General features: G+C 33.5%; 1 protein-coding gene across 1 annotated transcript in view; it reads right to left on the bottom strand.

The window, feature by feature from the left end:
* Positions 1–343: 343 nt before the first annotated feature.
* Neto (Neuropilin and tolloid-like) overlaps positions 344–11,127 on the bottom strand; it is a 108,931-nt gene continuing 98,147 nt past the window's right edge. Inside the window, exons 10-14 of the mRNA XM_070650768.1 lie at positions 8,902–9,038; positions 8,573–8,691; positions 6,742–6,873; positions 2,924–3,267; positions 344–951 (exon numbers count right to left, since the gene is read on the bottom strand). Of these exons, the coding sequence (XP_070506869.1) occupies positions 501–951; positions 2,924–3,267; positions 6,742–6,873; positions 8,573–8,691; positions 8,902–9,038 (1,183 nt within the window). The 3' untranslated portion in view covers positions 344–500. The remainder of the gene's footprint in view (positions 952–2,923; positions 3,268–6,741; positions 6,874–8,572; positions 8,692–8,901; positions 9,039–11,127) is intronic.

The raw sequence follows: 11,127 nt of genomic DNA, 5'->3' as shown, positions 1-11,127 counted from the left end.
CCTGCTGATTCATATATCTTGATGTATTTCCTCTTATTTCTCATTTTCACATCTCGTAGTAAATTTGAAACAAAAAAAGTACTTCCTCGACAGGTAGAAGGAAAAAAAAATTAATTATTAACTAACTACTTATGTCGAGTAAATAAATAAATTTATAAATAAATAAATACAGTAAAAGTTAAGTAACAGCAACAACAACTTTTAGCATTAATAACGTACATAACAACGAAAAAGAAACAAATTCCTTCTTATTCATTCCAATTTATCTATATAAAAAAAAAGAGATCTAATTTGGACAAAAGAAAATAATTTAGAAACTTTAATATCTTCACAATGGAAATAAATACAGTAAAAGTTAAGTAACAGCAACAACAACTTTTAGCATTAATAACGTACATAACAACGAAAAAGAAACAAATTCCTTCTTATTCATTCCAATTTATCTATATACAAAAAAAAAGAGAAAAATATTTTGGGGAAAAGAAAATAATTTAGAAACGTCAGTGCGATGATGTACATCCACTAATGATGACCACATCAGGTGCTGATTTTCTTACATCACTAAACGATCTCGATGACTGCATATCATCCCTCTTTAATGTTGAATATTTCTTATCATCATTCTCATCCATTTTATTAGCATTTGATCCTTTATCATCATTACTTGATTGATTTGTACTGCTACTATGTAACCGATGATGATGACTATGGCTATGCAAATGTTGATGATGCTGATGTTGATGAGGCAATGTATTCTTTCCACTATGTGTTGGACATGGCATATTCATACCACCACCACTATTAGCAGCATTCATCATTGATTGGAGATTGGGTGGCGGTGGTGGACTTGGAGTCGATGAGTCTAAATAGCCGAACGTTGAAAAGCGAAGACCACTTGGGAGGGGTGATTGTGTTACTTTATTTTTAAATACAGGTTGAAAGAGTGATTCTCTGTAACAAGAAAAAGTAAATAAATGGGAAGAGATGAAAAATGGGAAATTTTTTTTGGTGTGTTTGATGAGGGATATTGAGAGGATGCTTAAAATGGTCGATTTATGGACGGATAAATTTGCAGAGTTTAAAATTTTTGTTTATTTTAACATTTTTTGAAGGGATTAAATCACTTTTTTGGCAATTTCAATATTTGCGGGATATATTCATTGTACATTCAGCAGTATTGTTCACTTAGTTGGCTTTAGGTAGCACAATGAAATAGCAAAATTTCAAATTTCCTCGAAAAATGGGAAAATTTTGAATTCAACCGAATATAAATCATAAACAACCTGGAATACCTGCAATTATTCATTTCAACCTCAATCGTGTCAGTTATTGTTGTCAATTTCCATCAATTCCTCTGAAAACCACAACAAGCCTAAAATTTTGACATTCAAACTTTGGCAATAAAACTGCTTATTTTCATTAAATGGCCTCATCATCAATCACGATGAAAATCTCCATCTATTCAGGGGTTTGTTCACTAATAATGAAACGTTTTGAGGATTGGGGGTTCCTCCTTTTAAGGAGATTGTGTTACAAAAGGGGAAGTGGGTCAAATGGTCGAAATAAGTAAGCGGAAATAAGTGAAACCGGGGGAATGGGGAAGCTGAAATCTGACTCTGAAACTGACCAAATTGTCAAGTGTGTATCTTCACGTAGTAACCCCTATTTCCACTAAAAATATCGCAGGCGACCGTAGCCAGCGGCATATGCCAATGGATGTCAAAACTGAGAATCGGTCAGCAATAGATTCAGATGGAAAGCATTTTGTAGCAACCTAAGATCCAACTCGAAACATGGTTCAAGTTAGTAAGTAAATGATCGGACCTTCATTCCCTACCCCACTCAAAAGGAACTAAAAGCTTCCCATCCCTTGCACCTTCCAATACCTTCCCCCACAACCACATCACTATCATAATGAATCGTAACGTATACATATGAGAATTTGAAAAATTGATGGACGAATGTTAGCAAACAATGGGGAAGCTCAACAGCGTTGAAAATGGAATGAATTAGTAGCACTGTAGTGCTAAGTGAGGGGGAGTGAGATAAAAAGGTAACCAAAAAAAAAAAGGAAATGAATGGGAAGAAAAGAATGAAGAAATGAGTAAAAAGAGCAAATGCTGAATATAAACAATATAATTATTTTCACATCAATCATACGAAATTGATGTGAACGTTTGTTACATAATGGGTGTTGTGGTTCGTCGTTGTTGAGTTTTTGTGGTCAAAAAAATTTTACTTGAGTGCTGTGAGATTTATTGATTATTAATGATTTTTTTTGGGGTTGTAGATGAATATTAGGGATATATTATGGAATATATCAAAATTCATTTGCAGGAGTTGAGTTTTCTGGATTAGATTTTTGGTATGTCCAATTTTGACAGTGTCTAAGCCAGTGTTGTTCAACTTTTTTTTCGGCTAAGCACACCTTTGTGGTAAGTCATGTCTAAAGCCACACATGGGTTAAGATTCATGGAATTTCCAATAAATCTCGGTGGAACACTAGTGTGCCGCGACACGCAGTTTGGACCTCACTGGCCTAGACCTTAAAATGAGCGGTCTGTATACCAAAATTACTCCTGATGACACTGCACCTTTATACTAAAAATTGTATTAATCCTCAATGATATTCACATTAATTGAAATCAGACCCCAATTTATGTGAGGTAAATTTTAGTTGCCCATTCTATCAGGGACATAGCCAGGAACAAGCCAGAAATATTCAAATAAGCCCCTCTCCTGGCTGCACCCCTGAATTTTATTAATCCCAAAAATATTCATTTCCTAATCCACATCATCCCGATTCCATTTCCCCGAAAAAGAAAAGAAAACTTAATGTGATATTAAACAACTCATTATGTGTATGATGTATGTACACAAGAAATATAAAAGAATGTGACAAAAATGAAATAAAATTAATTACCTTGTTTGACACGCCGAATCACACATTTCAGCATCCTTACGATCAACATCAACATCATATGATGCACCTAAAATATTTTTTATCTCTTGTTCCCTTAAATTTAAATCATTTTTACTATCTATAATTCTAGCACCATTATTGGCGGACATCGCATCGCGATAATATTGATGATTTGTCGTATTGTTGTCTATTAAATTTATTGATGTCGGTGACTCGAGATCAAATGATGGCGGTGGAATTTTTGTTAATTGTGCCAATGCAATATTCTCTCTTGATTTTGTTAATTTTGTCGAGTGACGACCCAATTCATCTAATTTACTTTCACGTGATTGCCGGATATGCTCCTATTGGATTAAGCATCAGACAGGTTTGATGAGGGGTAGATTTTTATTGACAGAAAAAGGAATAAAAAGAATTAAAATTAAATTAAATTAATTAATTAAATATATGGATATAAAAAAAATTTAAAGGAATCCTCGTAAATGGCATAATTAACTTTTACATTTTATCCTACCGTTCAGCATTGTAGACCGATAATGGAAATCTCTAGCACTGATTACTCTTCAATAAAGGTCGAGAGGAAAGCAATAACAGTTTTATTGCTAATTTATATTGAATTGGGGGTTGTTTGGCAGTTAATGTTTTGGGAACTTGAATTTGAGTGGAGATTTATATGGAGTTATGTATATTTTAATACAAAATTCAAGTCGGCTTTGTGGCTTTGTATTGATTTGAGGCCAGTTTCTTTATCTATCCTATCTTACACTACCTGAGTTGGCAGGGTGTCACACTCTTTATCCTAGGCGTCCTAGGTTTTCATGTTCTCCATTTTTTTAGGTATCCTAGGGCAGGGACGGAATTAGAGTAAGTGAAATACTCTAGGATTGTCCTGCTGATAAAGCAGGGTAGGGAATCTCAGTTAGGTTAAGAAACCGGATACTGATATTAAGCAACTCTAGATTTCAGAGATGTCAAGCGATTACCAGCAATAGAGCTAGCTTCAGGCGACGACTGTGAGAGGCCATGGATCACACTTGATCTTTACAGTCAACGAAGTTAGTAAGTAATTAAAATCTCAAAGTGAGAATTGAACCTACGAATGTTTGCATAAATGGAAACTAATCGATCCAAATTACGGCACTAGGCCGACATTACTCTGGCATGGTGTCAGGTTTAATCTGAATTTGACACCAATGGAGAGTAATGCTGGCCTTCGAGACCTGATTCTTGATCGGTCAACTGATTTGTGCTATTCGGGCTAATATGCTTAATTGACATGACTAGACTGGTTTATTTTTGATAACAAAAGACAATGTTTAGCTCAAAAAGACTCAGCATGTCCAAATATTTTGACAATAGACACAAGATCAGCAACATTAACATTCTCCTTGCCCCCGATCGGCATAAATTTTCCTAATCAACTATCATCGAATAATCTAAGAATAACAAGACATTTGTAGAAAATTTATACAAATTAATTTAATAATAGCAACGCAAATGTATTTATAATTCATTGCTGAGCAGCTGCTGTTATTTTTGCAACTATACTTATTTATGTACGTTCCCGTTCATTATTGTATTATGTTGGAGATAGGAGAAGCTTATACATAATTTTATCAAGCTTTTATCAAAATTAAAAGCACGAACGCTTTAACGACATAAAATAAATAACCCTGGAGGGCTCTGTGTGTGAATTGTAGATGGACATTCGACGTCCGGACACAAGCCAGGGTGAAAAAAAAAATATTTATACATCATGTGAAATCGTGGGGGTAGAATATGGGAGACGGAGCAGATAACAGTCAATTTATTTTTTTTTTTCTGTGAGTTTCCTTTTTCCATACAGCATACAGCATTCACTGCTGTAGAGTAAACGTATAAAATGGTAGTGGGTGAGAGAAAAAAAAAAGCCATTCCTACTGCCGCACTATGATCTAGATTTGAAAATTTTGTTCAAAAATTCATTTTTGCTGTGTACTATTTATCACCATATTTGATGACCAATCGAAAGTTTAATTACCACTTTTTTACTCCTCAAAATATGAGGCTTCAAGTCATTGTCTATCTTGAGAAAATTTAATCTGAAGTTGTACATTTTTTTGTTTACATTTTTTGACCAAAATATTTTTCTTGAATTCTCGTTATTTAAGCACTAAAATTAGTCAGTTGTTCGATATTTACCATATTTATAGCTTATGTTTTTGATTTAGGTATTGAAATATCTTAAATAATATCCGTAAAGTTATTAAAAACTGTTTTAAAAATATGATAATTTTCAAACTTTCAATTCCAAATAAGTTACGAGATTCACCTCGATTGACGACGAGATCTAGAAGAATTGCAAGATCTGATAGAGCTTTACAACATATATTTATGTCATTACGCCGATCGAAGCCGATTGCGAGATATTCAAACTTAAAAATTGTATGAATTTGGATTTTTTACACTTTTCGTGCATCAAAATTTTGTGTAAACTTTAAAAAAAATTTCTTTTAATTCAGGAATTTCAATCATTAAATCATTTTATCTATTACTTTTTTGCTGGTAAATATTCGGATTTTCATTAAAACTTAGTTAAAGCTCTTAAAACATCAAGAATAGTAAATTGCTCTGATTATCAAATAAACGGTCATTTTATTTTTAAAAATCTTAGGTTTCTACCAAAAAATACTGCACGTTGAATTTTTGAACAAAATTTTCAAATCTAGATCATAGTGTGCCGCTCTCTTTTTTTTAGCTTTCTCGCCTGAGCTTATTTAAATTATAACTTTTCATGTAGAAAAGTTATGAATAACAGCAGAAAATGTTGCAACCATCCAATGAAGAACAAACTCATGATTTACATAATTTATTACTAGCGGAAAGTTATTGAGTTTTTTTTTTTTGAATGCTTTTGAGACTTGTAGTTAGGAGCTATAGTTGTAGATAATTTTCAAAAAAAAAGAAACTGGATGAAATGGAGTGTGAGCATAATATGATAATAAAAAAGAACTAGTGGTTGGAACTAAGAGCTGAGAAAATGAAACCCCTCATGTGCTTATACACATATAGACATTATGTGTTTACTTATAAGCTTGCTAGATTTACGTACATCGTACACAGATTGAATTTCATTTTTAGAATAAAAATATACACAAAGCATTCATTCAGCGCTCACTAACTTCATATATGTAGATTATCATTGACGGAAAAAAAAGTGCTTTTAGCGAAACTTTTTGTCGCCTGCGAATATTGAAATAATGAAAAAAGAGGCAAAAAGTTGTATAAAAATCAGAAAAAAACTGATGACTAAAGTCGCTTTTTTGTGTTAATCTTGATATGAACTGAAAAATATAGGCTATAAAATCCTTTCCTTGATGATATTTTTGCTTTTTGTTTACTTTAAATGAGCTGTAAAATTTAACGACTTTTTAGGATTTAAATTTTTTTGTTGGTGAAAATTTTGCTCCACTTCGAAAAGTTTTTTTGGAAATTAAGTAGTTGTTTCAGACTTAATTGTGGATATTAAAGTTTGAAATGATAGAAAAAAGTGGCAGAATTTATAATGAATGCTTGTGAAGTCAACAAAGAAGTAAAAATTCAAACAAAACAACAAAAATCTATTTCTAACCTAAAAAGTCAACATATTACAAATCAGTACAACACCTTACAACTCCCACTATATCAGTCATACATGTTGAACACATTTTTCTATTCGACCTATAGAATAAGTCATTCCAATCGATGTCAACATCAAAAAAAAGTCATTTACAAAGCTAGTTACATTGAAATTTTTTTATGCCATTCAATTCCGCAAACAGTAGCTTTTCTGTACTTACTCGTATAATTTTATGATCCCGAACAATTTTCCTTATGCAATTAATGACAAAGGCTGTTGAGAGAATCGTCAAGATAACTCCAAATACTATGATGATGATAAAAACATGTTCTGATTGGTCTGCATTTTTATTCTGTAAGAAAAATAAGAAAAAATGGAAACCATTTAATGCAATTTAATCGACTACAATTACGAGGATTTGAAATACAATATTGGAAATGGATATGAAGGAGTCGGAGAAGAATGAAACGGATTTGTTATAGAAACAGATTGGAAACTTAATCGTCTTTGGAAAATGCACTTTTTATGCTACATATTAGACATTCTCTGCCATTTCAAAAGTAATACTTGATATCGAATGCCAAAATCGACAAAACTAAATCAATTTTAAATGCAGTAGCACTTTTTTTTGTAAGAATAGAAACCAGCAAAAAATAGAATCCGATTACTTTAAATGAAATTTATGTGGCATTTTTGGATTGAATGAATTTCTCATGTATCTTGGATTATTTTCTTAGTATATGCACCTGATATGTGTGGTAAATGATTTATTCTTGTAATTTTTGTATTAAATTTCTAAGGTTTTATAATAAGGATTAGCTGATAAGACACACGACATGAAAAATTCGGAATATACAAAGTGCCTAGAAGCAGCATGAGAAAATCCGACTTTTTATCCAGTGCGCCTAAAGGGTTAGCTTAAAATAATCATATTTAGCCAAAGCAATCGAACTTGTTCTTAACCAGCGAAAAGGCGGCAATGGTCAAGTGGTTAGAGTGTCTGACTACCGTTCTAACGACCCGGGTTCAATCCCAGGAAAAGTCTAGTTGAATTCGGATGCTTTTTCGCTGTTCTAGTTACACCAACTCGGTATTTGTGATTCGCTATACACAAATTGTGGCTGGGTACATTGCATTGATATACTCTCGGTCATGCAGCGTGTAGAGTTAAGGAAAGCAAAACGTCCTTCAGGACAAAAACGTCTTAATGACAAAAATTCATCCTCTTCACTAATAAAAAATCGAACTAGTTCTAGTGCTCTTTAGCAAAGTTGGAAGAACACGGATATGGAAGCGCGTTTTTGGACATATAAAACTCGGACTCACAAAGTCCAATCAACTCCAAAACCTGTTTAAATCTCGAGTAAAAGAATGCTTCTTTGAAGAATATTATGATGCTAATGAATTAAATTAACAAAACAAACCACAATATGTTGCATATCAAATTTAAGAAATATTGTAATACAGCATATATGGCTACATACAATAAAATGAAATAAAAGAAAAAAAAAAAGAAAAATAACTCTGTCCATTAGAATTCAAACGCGAGCGACACAAATGAATATGGTTTTGTCATGGAGCAGCTAGTTTGATGCCCTATCAAGACTATATGGTGTAAATAAACGAGATTTCGTGGAGTCTCTACGGCTTCGTGGTGGGCCCATCTACGGCTCCTAGATGGAGCCATCTTCATTTGTGTCGCTCGGGATAAGATATCTCCGAACAGCTCGATTTATCACACGAATGTCTCGCTTTCATCGCGATGACGTAGTGCAACATACAAATCCGATTCGTCAAAACTCAAGATATATGCATAATCAAAGAAGTTCTTTGAAGACTCTTAGAAGTATTCTAGGAACCAATTCCATCTTCAATCTGCTTCAAGCATCTTTAACAAACCTCCATTTTCCATAAAAATCCTTGATTTTATTGATTTCCTTCAGATTTCATAACCTTTCACATTCCATATTTAGAACAGTAAAAATATCCATATCCCACACATTATTAATATCAAACTACTAGTTCATTTATCATAAAAACTGCTAACTTACCTTGCATTCATCCTCCGATTCATCCCACTTAAATCGACAATTTTCTCTATCGTTACATTTCAGCTCGGCCTTTATGCATGTTAAGTCCTCACAATCATATTCATCGGCCGCACAAGATTCTGTTTTATATTCAGGATTTTGAAAAAATGTGGTTGAAGTTGGCAGCCACAAGAAAGATTGTACAAATATGAAAAATAAGGAAAGACGGTAAGAGATGAATTAGCATATGTGTGAATAAATTTACCATAAGCATAACTGTAAAGTTATTTATAAGTATGAGCATAAATAGAAGAATGAGTATAAAAGGTCCGAATAAAAACGAAAGTTACCTCCTTTAGGCCTAAAAGCTGTAAATAAAATGGCAAATGTTGAATTGATTGCCGATGCCTCAGCAAAATATCGTATATGTACAATATTCACTTTTGATTCAACGATGTCGGCCATGGAACCGCAAAAATTTTTTATTCTGTGGAATAAAAAGAGAAGAAAAAGTTAGAAAGATACAGCATAAAGCAGGGGCGGGCAACCAGGGTTGCTAAACAGGCATCTGTGACAGGCAAAACCGTACAAATTCTTGGTGGTTTTGTCTGTCACAGAAACCTGTTTTGCAACTCTATGGGCAACATTTGTGTCACGGCACACCAATGTAATTTTTGGAAATGCCATTAAGCAACCCTATCTATCCGTCAGGGCTAATAAACATATTCATTCATTCATTCAAGCGTATGTCATGTGCAGTTTCCATCGAAGATGACCACCAGGGTGTGCCGCGAAAAAAAAGGTTGCCCAGCACTGCTACATAGCAATACAAGATATCAAAGCAAGAAAGTTTTTCATTTTAAACAAATTTCTGCTCCATTATCTTCATAGCCAAAAAAAAAAGTCATTTCTTCTTCACATTCAGTCATTGAATCATTCCAAGTTCCGTATGTCTAGGTATGGCAAAAAAAAAGGTCGAGGAAAAAAAAAGTTCAAACGAAGAACCTTACTTACTTCACGATGTGTAACGAATTGAAAGGAAAGGCAGTGGTAAATGGTACAATACACAGATGGAATGAAAGGAAACACGGAATCATGCATTAAACATAAATGCTAAGGAAAATTGCTTCGAGTTTTTCAAGAAAAGATGAAAATTTTTGTTTATTCCAATTTGTTGGAAATGAATGTTTTAGTCTAATAGAAAGATGAAGAAAATTGGAAGGGTAAAAAATGGAAAATTGCTGGAGATAAAAATTATAAACGCAGTTTGAGATGCAAATCAGACGTTAGATTTAATTAGAAAAATGATGAATGTTTTTGAAGGAAATAGCAGCCCAATATTATGGTAGGAGAAAATCTTCAATCTCGATAAAGGAAGACCCAAGTAAAATTAAATGAGTTTTCAAACTTCCATAACAAGGGATTACCATCAAAAAAAAAAAAAACCTTTAGCTATTCAGATCTTTGAGATCCAGAGCTGCGCTAGGGCGATTCGCGGCTAATGATTGTTTAACGAGTGAGGGTGCGCCAGACCACTGCACTCAATAGACCTACAGTTTATAGTGGGATCAGAACCACTCCATCAAGATACAATTAAATAAGGCAATTTATGAGCAAAACAACATCCTCCTTGCGGTTCAATTCGAATTTGGAGGAACAATAATTTGTCGCTGCACACAGTATTGACAACACTTGATTAAAGTGCGAATATCGTGTCATTCTTGTTACAGCAGACACTAATTTTTAAATCATTCTTAGGATTTCAAGTATATTTATGGCTACAATAACCAAATAGACTCTAAATGCGGCAATTGATCCCCGTAAGCCTTAGCCAAGGAAGTAAGTAAGGAATAATCAAATAAGGACAACGTGGTTACCAGGAGATTGCTTGATCAACGTGTTAACAGCAAGACGTGACCCTGACGATTATTTCAGGATAGTGACTCGGGATAAAAATCGCGCGGTAGACGAAAGAACGAATAAAAAGAAGCTGTGGATAGAGATAGTATCACACTTGGAATTGGTAATTGGCAAGCAGTAAGCCACTTTCAGGCGTCGACTGAGGAAGGCCATGGATCACACTTGATATGTACGTCCAGCGAAGAAGAAGAAGAAAATTTAAATACAGCATAGATGTGATCAGGGTTGTTAAAAGCAGAATCTGGTGTGTTTTTAAAATATGTCACATGTAAAACTGTGTGGATATGTGTGCAAAATGTGTGAATATCCACAAGTATCCACACATTTCTCCCTGTGCACACATGAAATATGTGACATATGTGTACACATTCTGTAAAACAGAATATGTTGTAACAACCCTGGATGTGATACAAGATGTGACATACTAGATTCAACATATCAGTGATACATCACTGTTTAATGGAGTGTAAGGAGATGTAAATGAGATTTGAATGATTGATTTTCTAAGAATTAAATCTGTTTAATTATACGGGATTAAACATATTGTAGTTAAATCAATGAATGCCTTATTAGCTCTATTTGTACTTTAATTACTGGAAATCTCTCAGGCAATCCAAGAAACCCAAACAATGCTTTCAATACAATAGCTGTTGATT

The sequence above is a fragment of the Chironomus tepperi genome, unplaced genomic scaffold (genome assembly GCF_022539635.2).
Source record: "Chironomus tepperi strain 1889 unplaced genomic scaffold, CSIRO-AGI_Ctep_v1 contig_445, whole genome shotgun sequence".
In the NCBI taxonomy this organism is placed as follows: domain Eukaryota; kingdom Metazoa; phylum Arthropoda; class Insecta; order Diptera; family Chironomidae; genus Chironomus; species Chironomus tepperi.
The sequence above is the reverse complement of the archived record's forward strand: the minus strand, read 5'-3'. Positions and strand labels throughout refer to the sequence as shown.